Source organism: Lethenteron reissneri, chromosome 26 (genome assembly GCF_015708825.2).
Source record: "Lethenteron reissneri isolate LAM-NWPU_2019-01 chromosome 26, ASM1570882v1, whole genome shotgun sequence".
In the NCBI taxonomy this organism is placed as follows: domain Eukaryota; kingdom Metazoa; phylum Chordata; class Hyperoartia; order Petromyzontiformes; family Petromyzontidae; genus Lethenteron; species Lethenteron reissneri.
This window is the reverse complement of record NC_083804.1, coordinates 24,294,805-24,310,849: the sequence shown is the minus strand read 5'-3', so window position 1 is coordinate 24,310,849 and position 16,045 is coordinate 24,294,805. Positions and strand designations below refer to the sequence as shown.

General features: G+C 50.0%; 1 protein-coding gene across 2 annotated transcripts in view; it reads right to left on the bottom strand.

Moving 5' to 3' along the window:
* The window catches only part of LOC133347916 (protein tweety homolog 1-A-like), a 135,786-nt gene that overhangs the window by 55,495 nt on the left and 64,246 nt on the right, over positions 1–16,045 (bottom strand). For both annotated transcript variants that reach the window (XM_061560656.1, XM_061560657.1), the window contains exons 5-6: positions 12,732–12,827; positions 6,341–6,413 (exon numbers count right to left, since the gene is read on the bottom strand). In XM_061560656.1, the coding sequence (XP_061416640.1) occupies positions 6,341–6,413; positions 12,732–12,827 (169 nt within the window). The remainder of the gene's footprint in view (positions 1–6,340; positions 6,414–12,731; positions 12,828–16,045) is intronic.

The window sequence follows — 16,045 nt, the reverse complement described above, 5'->3', positions numbered from 1 at the left end:
GTCGGGGAAAACCAATCTGATTGGGATTTGCATATCCCTGGGGTGCTTTCGGCGTATCGCATGACGCCGCACGCGGCTACTGGATACTCGCCGTTTTTCCTTATGTACGGCCGTGAGAACGTGCCGCCGATTCATGACCAGTTGGGAACCGGTGCGAGGGGGCCTGTTAAGCCTCTTCCTGAGTATATTAAGGACAACGTTCGGCGTGTCGCTGAGGCGAGGGAAAATGCCCGCATGGCTACTGCCAAGGCTCAGGCCAGGAATGAGCGGTGTGCCCGACGTTCAAAGGGGGAGTGTCCCTGGAAAAAGGGGGACCTGGCCTGGCTTCATTGCCCACAGGTGCGGCCAGGTACATCTCCTAAATTACATCGACCTTGGCAGGGTCCGGTCCGCCTCATTGAGGTTCCCAACCCACAGTCGGCGCGTGTTCAGGTTGGTGCACGGCGTTGGTTCGTGCACACGTCCCGGTTGAAGCCATACATTGCCCCACGGCCGGATGCGTCATCTCCCCAAGTTGCCTTGCCGGGGTCTGTTGCTGCCGACTCGCCCTTGCCTGTGTCTGCTGACCTTGCGAGAGCGCCTGTCGTACCCTTCACAGACAAGCCGGCCGTGACAGCGCAGGGAGGAGGACCTTCCGCTTGTGGGACGCCGACCGGAGCCGCAGAACCCACGGGACCTGCAGCTCTTCCTATCCCTCCGCGGACGCGAGTACGGGATGTTTCTGGACGCGAGCGGGACAGTGGCGGGCCTCCAATGGCGACGGAAGAACTTGCGCCCGTCGCCCCTAAAACCCTTCCACGTTCCCGCTCGGCGGGTGGGCCGCCGACCGTCCGGGATGGCCCGGCTACCCGTACTCGCTCGAAATCCCTCACGTTTCGTTAGATTGTGTTGTGTTGTGTTATTGTTATAATGTTCTTCAATGCTTCGTGTCTTTTTGCGTGTTGGCCCTTTACACCCGCATTGCTTTTCAGGTTGCAATTCAGCCGAGGTCGGCTGGATTTTCTTTAGGGGGGAGGGTGATGTAATGCGGTTGTAAACGGCCCTTCTGAGGTGCCGTCAGGGGGGGAGGAGTTAGGTCACGTGGGGGGGAGAGGGGTTGAGTATAGAAGGAGGGGAACCGGAAGAGCAGAGAGAGTGACTGGGAGCCAGGAACAGAGGAAGGCCACGTAGGGCGAAGCGGGGTGTGGCGAGATCGCCACGAACACGGGGGAAGCGAGGATCGGCACCGTTGGCCAGCGGTGACCGACCCGAAGCAGCAAGGAGGCTGCAGTCAGCAGCGGGGCTGCACAGAGAGAGTGGGCAGCGGGTCTGCATACAGTGACAGCCAGAGGGTCTGCACATAGGGGTAGCAGCAAGTCTGCAGGGAGGAGGTTACAGTAGATGAAGCAGAGAGTCAGAGGGGTGAGGAAGCTATAATAGCAGTGAATAGCCGGGGGCTACAAATACAGGAGTTATAACAGAGTGCCGTGTGGGTAAAGACGTGAACCTGAATAAAGACACGAAGACAGAAAGAAGTGTTCGAGTCCTTTTATTACACCGGGAAGCATGTCGGAGCATTCTCCACTTCTCAAGGTTAACGTAACGCCAAAAAAACACAACCTTCATCATCATCATCAGCCATGCTCTGTCCACTGATGGATGAAGGCCTCTCCAAGTTGTCACCGTCTCTCACAACCCTGCGATGCAACAATTCGTGTGGCACCTGCGCCTGAGCGGACTTTATCGCTCCGCCTCACAGTGGACGTCCTCTCAGCGTGTTCCCTCCCCTAACTGACACTCAGTCACTCGTCTCAACCCCCGGACAATTTGCCTGCCCCCACCAACGTTGGGTCAAGGCCTCCCCACCCCACTGCTGGGTCAAGGACTCCCCATGCCGGGAGGGTCGTGGAAGTTATTTTACTGAACTTCTTTAAGGCAAAACAATTTCCAATTTTAAGATGAAATACAGCCACAGAAACATAATGCAATTTACATTTAAATAAGGCACGAGGAAATTCGCTTACATTTTAAACAGAATGCTATCTGAACAAACGAGCATTCAAGTTGCCGGAGTGGCAATTTGTGGCTTGCGTAATAAGCCAGGAATGAGGTACGATGTGAAACACTAAGTCCTTCGCCCAGAAGAGAAAAAAGCCCCAAGCATGTCCCAGCTGAATTTGAAATCCTTTTATCATCAGAGTTGAACGGTGCCAGTGCTGACAGCACAGGGCGCAGCACCACGCAGCACAGAGGCATCAGACTTTCCAAGGCATTCTTGCTCACTCTTTCAAACTGGCCTAGTTGGAGGAACTGGCAGTGCCTTCACTTTCACCCTACCCAATTCATTGAATCAAGTGAATTCGTTTGATGTCCCCTTTTGGTGATGTGTGGACCGAAGTAAATCCTGATTTTAAAACTCAGGGAACCCTTTCAGCTGCCTCGTCTGGAATTCAAACCTGGTTCTCGTGAATTCAAATGTGCACTGTTGTTTCGTAGCGACATGGAGGAAAGCCACCGAGTGAGGAAAAAAACTACCCGCGTGTGTTGAAAGTAAATAGAATAATTGTCCCTTGGAAGCCACTGGGCACGATTTGTATTGTAATTAATTCACAGTGGAACCATACAGTGCTTTATAACCATACCATGCATGCCAAGGTTGGCACGAGGCCCAAAAACAAACAAAAAAAGACTTCTATTGCTTGAGAGTGAATTAAGTCTGCTGTGAAAAACATTGGCACATGAAAGCGCGCTTATGACGCATTGTGGGGCCTTCCCCAACAGACGTCTTCCACAACCACATTAGTAGAGTTCTACCGTGGGGTGGAGTGGTGGCGCAGTGGTTAGCGAGTTTCGCCATGAAACCAGCCACTTGAGTTAGATTTCAGGCTATGGCTACCATCAGTGGTGAGTGATATCAGAGCCGGTCATTCACCAACCCGCATTGACCAGCATGGTAAAGAATGGTCAAACAACCCTAATAATCCTGATGACTGATATGGCATCTAGCAATGGATTAACAAAAGGATGTGATAGGATGCCTTTACTACACAAGACTGTTACACACAAAATGGATTCTTAGACATGTAAGGCAATTTACGACTAAGAATCCACAACCCTTTGTCAATACACTTCTGGATGAAGGCTTCCCCATGCTGGGTCGGTCACCGGGATTGGTTGACCATGCTTCAGCTCGTCAGTCAGTGAGGGTTGGTGAAATTGGGGGCTTTGATATCGCTCGCCACCGATGTTAGCCGTGGCTGGGAATCAAACTCAGGTCACGGGGCCATAGCTCAGTACAACCAAAAAATACAACATATAAAAAATATATTACAAATATAAAAAGTATTTGAGATTTCAATCCTATTGAACATTTAAGCATCAAAACCTTGGAGTGATACATTTCAATACAAATCCGCAGTCAGCTTAAGCTAAACTTCATGACCACGCTTCATGGGTCAGATTCGCACCTTCACCAAGTACCCTTGAGTGATGTTCTCAACCGGTCTTGGTGATGGAAACAGAGACACTTTCCACAGTATCAGACAAAACGGAACATTCGGCGACAAGTGAATCGAGCCCAATGCCCTTGAAGCCGGAGGCCGTGTAAATGCCCCACCGCATCATCAGAACAGAACGAGCTCCGAACGGTCCACGGATTTGTGGAATAATAGAGCAATGTCTGTTTCCTAACAGCAGCCTTGGCCTTACATTGACTTGTTGCAACGTATCTCAGTCACCTTAATAAAGAACCAGGAGGAGAGTGAGGCTGGGACAGGCTGACAATATTATGTCCGCTAGAGTCCGCTTTGAAAGACTGAAATACCACGAACATGATCCCGTGGCTTAAAATGTGCATTGAATACAAATGGGCTTATAGTTGGTATGTTTAGAGAGCAAGGAGAAAGCATATATAAAATATGCTGTGCATAATTCATATGGGGGAAGTGCTACGGGAGTTCTTTACCAACCACATTCTTAGTTTAGACATTTCTGTGGCTCAAACATGTGCATTTGAAGCTGCAGAATATATAATTCAGGATTCTCACTTTCATTTTATTTCTACGATTACAGGAAGTGGTCGAGGGTCAGGATAGGCCAGACTGCCGACACAACGCCGCTATCCACGCCACGAGCACCACGCGAACCCATCGGAGCACAGCGGCACCCGCAACGATCCACAACACTGCACCGATGGCTTTCGAGTGAGGAGTGTGGAATTGGGGGTTTCATAGCAGGGCCAAGCAAGCCAGTGGGTATTCCCGAGTGAGAAATATAAAAAGAATAAGACTGTGAATATTACTGTGGAATGTGGATATTTATTGTTCTTCCATGACGACTCCCCAGTGCCATTTTGCTAGTGGCTGGCAAAATATGGGCAAGGTCTAAGTGGCTTACTTTAACGTGGGTGGAAAAATCATAAATAGTACATGTGCAGTGGCAGTGACAATAGAATATAGGCCTTTACATGAGGCCTTCTGGAGTGTGACAAACTCGCTTAAAGTCTGCAGAGCACATAAAAAAAAAAATCCATCACTTACAAAAACCCGTTATTTACTGTACTGTGCACACAAACTAAAATAATTAGCATTTGTAGTGAACATATCATTAGGTGTCTGCTGAGCGTGTGTCAATTGAAACCCTGGACACGCTTGCAAATGAGATGTTCTATCTCAAGGGATTTTACAGGTGAAATTTTTTCATTTCATTTCAAACCACGTGGCTTGGATAATTCATTCTCGAAGACATCGTCATTCCAGCTGAGATTACTGGCGGCGCCGCGACTCGCTGCAAACAAACGGAGAAACACGACGAGAGAAGGGTGACGCAGCAGCGCACCACCATCACCACCCTCACTGAGGAGGGTGACGGAGCAGCGCACCACCGTCACCACCCTCACTGAGGGTGACGCAACAGTGCACCACCATCACCACCCTCACTGAGGGTGACGCAGCAGCGCACCACCATCACCACCCTCACTGAGGAGGGTGACGCAGCAGTGCACCACCATCACCACCCTCACTGAGGAGGGTGACGCAGCAGCGCACCACCATCACCACCCTCACTGAGGAGGGTGACGCAGCAGCGCACCACCATCACCACCCTCACTGAGGAGGGTGACGCAGCAGCGCACCACCGTCACCACCCTCATTGAGGAGGGTGACGGAGCAGCGCACCACCATCACCACCCTCACTGAGGAGGGTGACGCAGCAGCGCACCACCATCACCACCCTCACTGAGGAGGGTGACGCAGCAGCGCACCACCATCACCACCCTCACTGAGGAGGGTGACGCAGCAGCGCACCACCATCACCACCCTCACTGAGGAGGGTGACGGAGCAGCGCACCACCATCACCACCCTCACTGAGGAGGGTGACGCAGCAGCGCACCACCATCACCACCCTCACTGAGGAGGGTGACGCAGCAGCGCACCACCATCACCACCCTCACTGAGGAGGGTGACGCAGCAGCGCACCACCATCACCACCCTCACTGAGGAGGGTGACGCAGCAGCGCACCACCATCACCACCCTCACTGAGGAGGGTGACGCAGCAGCGCACCACCATCACCACCCTCACTGAGGAGGGTGACGGAGCAGCGCACCACCATCACCACCCTCACTGAGGAGGGTGACGCAGCAGCGCACCACCATCACCACCCTCACTGAGGAGGGTGACGCAGCAGCGCACCACCATCACCACCCTCACTGAGGAGGGTGACAGAGCAGCGCACCACCATCACCACCCTCACTGAGGAGGGTGACGCAGCAGCGCACCACCGTCACCACCCTCATTGAGGAGGGTGACGGAGCAGCGCACCACCATCACCACCCTCACTGAGGAGGGTGACAGAGCAGCGCACCACCATCACCACCCTCACTGAGGAGGGTGACGGAGCAGCGCACCACCATCACCACCCTCACTGAGGAGGGTGACGCAGCAGCGCACCACCGTCACCACCCTCACTGAGGAGGGTGACGCAGCAGCGCACCACCATCACCACCCTCACTGAGGAGGGTGACAGAGCAGCGCACCACCATCACCACCCTCACTGAGGAGGGTGACGCAGCAGCGCACCACCATCACCATCCTCACTGAGGAGGGTGACAGAGCAGCGCACCACCATCACCACCCTCATTGTTCAGCTGCTAAGCAGAGTGGCGTGAAGAGAGCGAGCCGTCGCTGCGATTAGCGCCGCTGCCCAACGGCCCAGCCACAAGCGCCCCCGCCCCCATCCTCCTCCACAATCACCGTCGCCAAGGCGAGCGCCGTGAGCCCAGCCGGTCCATTCTCACATCCCTCCCCCTCCATCCCCACACCATCACTACCGCCCGCGACCCCCGGTTACCACGGCAACTTACCACAGACACTGCGACCTCCACTCCAAGAGTTCCCCAGCTCACGATCAACATCAGGATGCCCAGCAACAGCATCCTGGAGCACGCACACACGTACGGGGGGGGGGGGGGTAGTTTAGCACAAGCGTGGCGGGCATCGTAACGGAGCACGCGGCAACGCGTCCACCCACATCGGCCGTTGCACTCGGGATAAAACGCGTCGAATAATGCGTGCAGGAGTCCGTGATTTGTAATGCGCGCGAATGAAATGCGAACGCTGCATTCGAGGCGACAGAACTATTCTGTAGCCTAAAATGAAAGAGCAAACAGAATAAAGGGAGCCTAAGGATTACAACGTTTGGCTACGTACGGTGCGAAAGAAGTCCAACATACATTCAGAAAAGTGAGATGAAAACAACGGGTTTTTCATATCTTGAATCGCAACCCTGAATCGTGGAAATGTACTGAATTACTGGAGGGGGCGATATTCGTTTTTTGGCTTGTGATGCTTGTGACAGAATGTAACACCACAACATCTAGGAGCGAGTTTTTTTTCTACAGCAAAATCGGTTCAACGTAAGCAAACTCTGGACCGGTTTTGACATTTGGTATCTCATCAGCAGACTCGGGCATGCTTAAAGCAGTGCTGAACTGTCAGACGGTTATCGGGAATGACCCTAGTTCGACACACCGCTATGGAATACACAACGCAAGTGGATATAGCACTACGCAGTAAGCAGGAGACGGCTATGCACAATGTGCTCTGTACAGTCATAGGGAAGATATCCAGCGAGACCTCATGAGCGTATCAGTGACTCAGTGGGCTCGGGGATCAGTGCCTGTGCCCCCCCCACCGGTCTTACATCTGACAAACGGACCATGAATAAATGATGACCAGGGTGCGAATTAGCATCTCCCATTGAAACACAGAGCAACACGATTATGTCAACATAAACAGCCTAATTCCCTCCGTATAATCAAGCGTAAAAAAATGTAGAAATTGACTGATAAAGACTCATTTCTGCCACACCTATATTCATTCGTACGCGTGCCGTTGACTTATTCCCATTGTCCATCGCGTGCAGGAACACATTGAATGCACTGCGCAGTAATTACATGAAGCCGTGCACAATGCCATCAGCGCAATACACAAACCAACACAAACCACACACACAACAAAATGCGATGTGCGTCCAAAATGTGAAGCTGTAAAATCCGCGAGCTTACGACTAAATCAGTGGCCCCCAACATTTTTGGCACCAGGGACCGGTTTCGTGGAAGACAATTTTTTCACGGACCGGGGGGGGGTCATCATTGGGTCTTTCCCCCTTTTCAAAGAAGCTCTCCAGCGACGTTTGTTTTGTTACTCATTGTGGCTACTAGGGGTTAGCAGCTTGTGGGCTTACCAACACTGTGACAAGTGCGCAGTGCGGGAAAGAGGCGCGGACGGAAGTGGTGAATAATAAAACAATGGGGGCGGGCCACGTGCAGACTCACCGCCCTCACCTCCTGCTGTGCGGCCCGGTTCCTAACAGGCCACGGACCGGTACCGGCCCGTGGCCCGGTGGTTGGGGACCCCTGGACTGAATCACCTGGAAGTTGCACCCGGTCTCGTCAGATCTCGAAAGCTAAGCAGGCCTGAGTCTGGCACGTGCTTGGATGGACGACCACCGGGTGTTACCGGCTGCTGCAGGGCTACGTTATAAGCAGGAGGCGGTACAGGAACGTTCCCTGTTGCTCTGCACAATCCATGCTCCCCGCTATCAACCACCCACACGGACCAGCGTGGTGAGGTATGGTTCAACTACCCCCATGACGGCACGGCAGGGGGGAGGCCCTCATCCAGCAGTGGATTTACCATGTGCATGAAAACAAGAGCTATACATGTGGTCAATTGTCAGACGGTCAGTTTAGACACCTGACCACCGCACAAATCCATTTAAATGGATTACAGAGAAATCAAGCGATGCACGACAGAGCGAGTGAGAGATCCATTCATGAGCTTCAGCGCTCGCCGGGGCGTTGCGCTCGAGTCGGAGACCTCCCGCAGAGGGACACTGAATGGCAAGACGCCCGACAGCGCTGAGAGGAGCACTATTCAAGGGCGATAGAGTTCGGGCATGGCGACTCGACCCTGGGCCGATTTCTCATTACATACGACGCAAACAGTCCTAGACGATTGACAATCAGTCATCTGATTGTGGCAGACGCTCCTGACAACGAGTTGAATTCGAATGCCGGCCCGTGCGTACGTCGGCGAAGACACGCGAGTGCGTTGGCAGCTCCATTTCTAGAGAAGGCTTCCAAATGAGAAACACGACTTCTGTAGGCTCCTGGTCTCAGCGGGCTCTTACACACGACCGCTGTCAATCCGCAGCTGGATGAGGGCCTCCTCTGCATGCCGTGCCGGGGTGGTTTGCGCGAGTGCTCCGGCAGGACGGACGCCTCCCCCGCAATGCAGAGGTGAAAATTGAATCTGGCTTGAGCGTGCAGCATAGGCAGCAATTTAAATGCAAAGCATGAGTTGTGATGATATTAGACGTAGGAGCTGCTCGTTTTGCGTTCGTATGTTGGTACACGTAGGTGCAAATTGCGCCGTGGTATCCTTTTCCCTGGAGAAATTGTGTGTTTTTTCTACGATCGAATATTTTCCCTGGTAGACACGAACTGCGAAGGCAAGCGTACATCCAGCATAGTGTCAGAAAATAACAGCCAAGGAGGAGGCGGCCACTTGGCTCAGAGATTGAGCGCTGTGCCAGCAATGCTGAATTCCTGGGTTCGAATCCAGGATTCAGCCACCTGTGCTTGAACCAGGTGGAGTTGATGGCCACGACATTCCACGACAATATTCAAGAGGAGAACTGATTCTTAACTCAAATCGTGAAACAGAATCAGGACAAATCATCGAATCGTGAGGGAGACAACCCGTTCCACCTCTAAATGCAACAAACTCAAACCTACACACTAGCGACAGTGCGCACGCACAGCCATTTGTCTATCCACTGCTGGATGAAGGCCCTCTATGCGCCGCGCGGGTCCTGGGCATTTACTTCACCGTACTTCACCACGCTGTTCGGTGTGGGTTGGTTAAGGCGGGGAGCACAGATGCAGCAGCATAGAAGTACAGTACAACAACATACTTTTCGGCACTGCCCTCTGCCGCCCGCACGCCACGTTTCCAGGAGACGAACGCACGCGCGCACAGAACCAGCGCCGTAATTTTCCGTGGGATCGACGGAAAAACTTCAGAAACGGCCAGTTACGGAATATGCAGTGGCGTCCACCTAGATATGAGCTCCACTCACTCGGAAACTGTTTACTGGGATGCGGCGCGGTGCAGGACAAATGCAGTATGGGACGAGCAACTCGATAAGCACTGGGAATGAACACTCGGGCTGCCGGATCCATGGCGCTGTGCCCTATCCACTGTGCCACTACTCCACCCAGATATTGTAATTATCATTATACTCAAACTTGATTTGAAGCTTTCGTGACTGCAGGAAAAACTCTTTGGTTCTTTCGGTAAAGCCACGTAGAAAGAAAATAAATTAAATAATAGAATACGTCTCTGTGTGTCTATGTTGTGTGTCTCTCTCTCTGTGTCTCTGTGGTGTCTATCTCTGCTTGTGTGTCTGTCTGTGTGTCTCCGTGTCTGTGTTTTTTCTCTCTCTCAAATTTAGTTCTACCTGATGACGATTGCTTGTGTTGCAATCGAAACGTCGTTTTCTATTGTTGAATTTATTTTCTTTCTACGTGACTTTTCTGGATCATTATACTCATTTCGTGAAAATAATTGAAGGATGATCTTATATTAAACTACGTGTGTAGAATCTTGTTCGCTTTGTGTCCTTTGCAATGTCCCCCGTGACTCTATCCCCTCACATTGTCAAGCCCATCAGATAGTTGGGAATAGGGTCGGTAATCAATTTTAATTTGCAGCCAAATTTAATTAATTGTCCTAATTAGTGCTGCCGTGGAAAGTGTTAAAAAGCTTTGCCGTTTAAAAAAAAACACAGCAAGCAAGGTCAGAAATTACCTCTGTCTTATGGTCGCCTGTAGCTTGCATACAAAAACACTGCCCTGTCCACGGGAACCCACGGCAAGGGACGAGTTTGGTGGCAGTTGAGCACTCACGCAGGTTTCACGCTGGATCAGATTACCCAAAATACCTGTGCAGGCCTTCTAGAAATCTGCTCCAGGGGAATGGTGATGGGGATACCTGGTGCTTTTCCCAACACGTAATTGCAGAGCCTGAGACGGAACAAGACGTGGAATGGACGCCATCCTAGAGGATGTCTTCTTAGGAGATGGAGCGATGACATTAGTTCACGTGCAGACGGAATGTTGCATCACAGGATCGTGTGAGATGTGATGCCGGTTTGAGGAGGCCTTCATACAACAGGGCATTGACCATGGCTGATGATGATGACGATAAGATGCTTGGAATCTGGAGATGCTTGGAATCTGGAGATGCTTGGATTCGGTGGCGAGCGGGCATACATCAGCATCATTGGGCAACTACCTCATTAATCTTCTTCGAACAGCCACACGTTTTCCCAGAACATGCCTCTATTTATCCTGCACACGCAGCCCGCTGAGCAGCCAACGCTGCTCCCTAAGGAAGAAAAGGTGCAGCGTTTTTTTTTAAGCGCAACTCTCAACGTCTCATCCGAGGGGGGAGTGCCATGTATACTTCAAAGGGGAGTCTGCGAGAAGCTCTGCACGGAACATCTGACCCGCTTTATAAACACCGCCCGTCCGCAACAGACACACGTGTGCTTTACAACGTAACTTTTTTTTAGCTCAAATATTTCAACTGGAAAACTCAATGAGATGGAACATCTCGTTTGCAAGGGTGTCCAGGGTGTCAATCGACACCTATGCGAAGAGAACACTCTCCGCCTGATGAAGACCACTTGTGGTGCGATCGAAACGTCGTGGGTATTTTGCTTTTCATATTTTCAATTTATAAAAAATAAAAGAAAAAATATTTTGCTATTTTTTTATTGTGGTTTTTTTTCTTTTATTATTTTCAATTTAATATTTTTATTTTATTATCATTTTTTTTTTACGTGGCTTTACCAAAAGAACCAAGAACACGTAATGACGCGTGTATACAAACAACGCGAAACCTTTGGCACTGGTTGTCTATGCCATGTGAGTGGGTGAGTGGTGAGGGCCAGGCGAGTGGTGGATGTTACTGCTTGTGTCATTGTGGTAACCCAGGCCACTCGTGCAGAATGAGACTCTCTATCCTGGCCTCCTGAGTTCTCACCCTGGCCAAACAAGCCCTACTAGAGCAGTGAATGTGTGACGAGGGTCAGGTGAATCTCACATTAGCTCGTCTAGAGGACGGGCTGTCCGTTAGTGACCAATCACAGAAGATAGTGGGGTTTTACGTTGGTTTATTTATTTAACAGTTGCTGAGCACAGGCCCAGAGACACAAAACGTCAAGCGGCCAGCGACAAACAGCACTACCAGGAATCGATGAGAGTGTCGCACGTCTCTTGCCTTGAGCAAAGGAGCGTGGGGGAACAAACCGACGGGAGGAGGGGAGTTGTGACCTGCAGTGTGGTGAGTGGGTGAGTGACTGGGTGAGTGGGTGAGTAGTGAGTGGGTGAGTGGGTTAGTGTGAGAGTGGGTTAGTGTGAGTGGGTTAGTGTGAGTGGGTTAGTGTGTGAGTGAGTTAGTGTGAGTGGGTTAGTGTGTGAGTGCGTTAGTGAGTGTGTTGGTGAGTGTGTTCGTGAGTGCGTTAGTGTGTTAGCGAGTGTGTGAGTGGGTTAGTGAGTGTGTGAGTGGGTTAGTGTGTGAGTGGGTTAGTGTGTGAGTGAGTTAGTGTGAGTGGGTTGGTGAGTGTGTGAGTGGGTTAGTGAGTGTGTGAGTGTGTTAGTGAGTGTGTTAGTGTGTTTGCGAGTGTGTGAGTGGGTTAGTGAGTGTGTGAGTGTGTTAGTGTGTGAATGGGTTAGTGTGTGAGTGGGTTAGTGTGTGAGTGGATTAGTGTGTGAGTGAGTTAGTGTGAGTGGGTTAGTGTGTGAGTGGGTTAGTGAGTGTGTTGGTGAGTCTGTGAATGTGTTGGTGAGTGTGTGAGTGTGTTAGTGAGTGTTAGTGTGTTAGCGAGTGTGTGAGTGTGTTAGTGAGTGTGTGAGTGTGTTAGTGAGTGTGTTAGTCTGTTAGCGAGTGTGTGAGTGTGTTAGTGAGTGTGTGAGTGTGTTAGCGAGTGTGTGAGTGGGTTGTTGTGGCCAGCAGTGTGGTAGTTGAACGCAATGTTGTGGATGGATGAAACCCCAGAGTCAGTGTCTGGCAGAGTCAGAGTCCTCAACGTGGGTGGAGGAATCATCAAGTGAATTTCACGGGAATGGTCACCATGGTAGCAGGCAGAGAAGAGTGATCGGTGTCCCGCAAAAGAGAACTCACAGGATGAGTAGGCACCGTGACTGCTTCGAGAGGCCCAGCAGCACCAACAGGCAGATGATAATGTCCAGGATGAGCAGCAGTAGGTAGGCCAGCCACCTGTGCGTGGGAAAAGAATGCCGTGTCAACATTTAAAAGCACACACACAACAACAATAATCGTTGCATTTATACGGCGCTGAAATGCCTCGGCAACAAAGCGCCCTGCACCGCATCCCGTCTGCCACTGAGCACCCCCGGTGGCAGCCGTCTCTGTGCGGCACGAGGTGACTCGGCACCTGGCCTCCTGAGAGGGGGTGGCGAGCATCGGCTCGTTACACCTGCGACAGCGGCTTGCTCAACAACGCAACTCGCAGGCCACAATGGCAACACAAACGTTGGAGCCCATTTCTCAACAGACCACGATGGTGCAGCCATTGCTGCTGCTCGACTCACAATGCACAGAGACGGTCTTCGTGTGCTCTGCGCATCGTTGTAAAGGTTTTCGTCAGCCACTCTGTGCATGCATTCCAAATAAAATACAAGTAGACTTTTTTTGTTTCATTGCCTCTGTAACACAGTTGTTTTTGTTCTAAATTATATGACCTTGATTGTTTTTTTGCCGATTTATATTTGGGCCATTGTTGTAATTCTTTTTGACGTCGTTGCTTTTTGTCGTGTTGGTCAGCCAGGTCAGCGGCTCTTACAACTCAGACTCATCCTGGCCTCTTGAATTCTCACCTGGTTGAACAAAAATCAACTCTAAAATAATTTAGTTGAAAGTGCAAGAGGGGGGGGGGGTGGCAGGGGGGGGGTAGAGTGATGGTTACTGTGAACAAAAATCCCATCGGTTGAAAAGCACCACAGGGTGTTGTCATAAAGGGTCTCCCTCTGGCTGAGATAAAAAAAAATGCGATGAAATGATTGAGGATAAGGGAGTGCTTGGTACACATGGGTGCCCAGAGATCAAGCAGCAGCAGCAATACGATTATCTGCAAAATGCAATCATCTGACTCGACACTGTGGATTAAATGTGGCAGCTGGGACTGCAGAGTAAGTGTGCTGGGTTATGCGTATGCAATGTGGCATCTGCTGCATGCCTCCGGAAGGTTATTCACAGGACTTCGGGAGAGATTGCAAGCCAGCACCAGTGTGTTCTAGAGTCTCAAGCATAACGACGACAACAAGCTACTCAAACAATACAGGAACTTATCAAAAGTATTACGCTTGATTACATGATAATTCTTCTTGGTTCTTTCGGTAAAGTCACGTAGAAGGGAAGTAATAAAATAATAAAAATAAAACATAATAAAATAATTCTCACGACGTTTCGGCTACAACGCAAGCAGCCGTCTTCAGGTGAAGAATGAGACACTGCCAAGCTAGGAGCTTATATATAAGCTGGGTTGGAGGTGGAAGAAGAGCGCCTTAACAAAAATAATGTGCATATCAAGAGGAATTTAGCATATTCATTGGAAATGCGTAGGAGGTGGGCGGGGGGGTTTCAAAGTCATATTATGCAGGATCAGCAGCACCAAAGGGATGGTGCAGGGAGTAGCATTCCGAAAGGAATGTTAATAGTATGTAGCTGCAGTTACTAAACAACCACGTAGAAAACTAAAGTATAAACTACATAAAAAACTAAAGTATAAACTGCATAGCATCATCAGTATACTTACTATACTCTACAATAAGCTGAGTTACTAACAGTAAGTAATACATTACAATTCTACGTCGTAAAAATTATATAATATGCTTCCATCTAAAATTTATTCTCTTACATCACACGAGTATACACCGTACTATATACTGCCATAGACAAACCCAACATTCAATTACATACTGTATTGCTATAATTATTCTACCCACCCTAATGTGTATCACACTGCTATATGTTTACTATACAATTACGATACTATATATTACTTTGTACATTGTATTAAGCATATAAATGTTATACTATTTGTTATTATACACTGTACCATTGACCGTCGTGTCAATGGGTGAGTCGTGGGGGGGAAACTTGCAGCGGAGCAAAGAATCCATTCCCTGCGGAGAATACAATGCCAGTGAGTGGAACGCGGTCTGAAAGTCACCGTAAACGTGAACACAATCAGTTAAGATCCGAAATGGTTTATTACGTCCTTCCAATGATTGCTAAGCCAGAATCCATCTTCTCGGTTGAAATTGTCTCTGTTTGTATATGTGGATAGCCTCATGAACGAATCTCTCATGGTAGCCAGATGGCTTGCAGAGAACCTCTGTCTTGGAGAAGTCAATGTCATGTGAGCCCACTGAGTTGTAACAGTGATCTGCCACGGCTGAGGTGTTTGTCCTACCGTGTTTCAGGTCTGCTTTATGTTCACGGATGCGGTCCGAGACATGTCGTTTGGTTTCCCCAATGTAACTGCTACCACAGAGGCAACTTAGTTTGTAGACGCCAGGGTACTGTATGTCTGGAACCACATCTTTTACAGACGTGACCAGATCACGGATTTTATGTACTGCGTTGAATCGGACCTGGATCTTGTGTTTAATCAGGATTTTGGAGATCTTTTTTGTGACCCCAGCAATGTAGGGTAAGGTGATGGTCTTGAAAGGCTCCTCAACAGGATCCTTCTTGATGGTTGGAGTGATGGCTTTGCGGATTGTGTAGTCGGAGTAACCATTAGCCTTAAGAGCTTGGCGTACGTGTTTGAGTTCACTGGCAATGTGTTCCTGGTCTGAGATGCATTGGGCTCTATGGTATAGAGTCTTGATGAGGGAATTCTTCTGGGATGGATGGTGGTGGGAATCCGGTTTTAGGTAAGCATTCGTATGGGTGGCTTTCCTGTAGACAGAGTGGCTCATTGAACCATCAGGTCTCCTTTTAATTAGGACATCCAAAAAGGGTAGCTTGCCATCTTTTTCGACTTCCATGGTGAATCTGATGGCTGGGTGTATGGAATTGATGTGGTCGAGAAATTGGTCTAGAGCAGGCCGGCCATGTGGCCAGATGACAAAAGTGTCGTCTACGTACCTCTTCCATAAGGTCGGGCGTAGAGTGGCAGTCTGGATGGCGCCAGTCTCAAATTTCTCCATGAAGATGTTGGCTACAACCGGAGATAGGGGGGAGCCCATTGGGGTGCCCTCAGTTTGCTTGTAGAAAAGTTCCATTCCAGGTGAAGTATGTATTGGTTAAGCAGTGTCTCACCAGGGGGGGTACCCCAGCATTCAGTCTTTGATGAACCAAGTCTTCAATGATTGCGATGGTGTCAGGTACAGGAATTTTGGTGAATAAGGAAACCACATCAAAACTGACAAGCAGGTCGTCTGGGGACAGGGCAATCCCCTTGATTG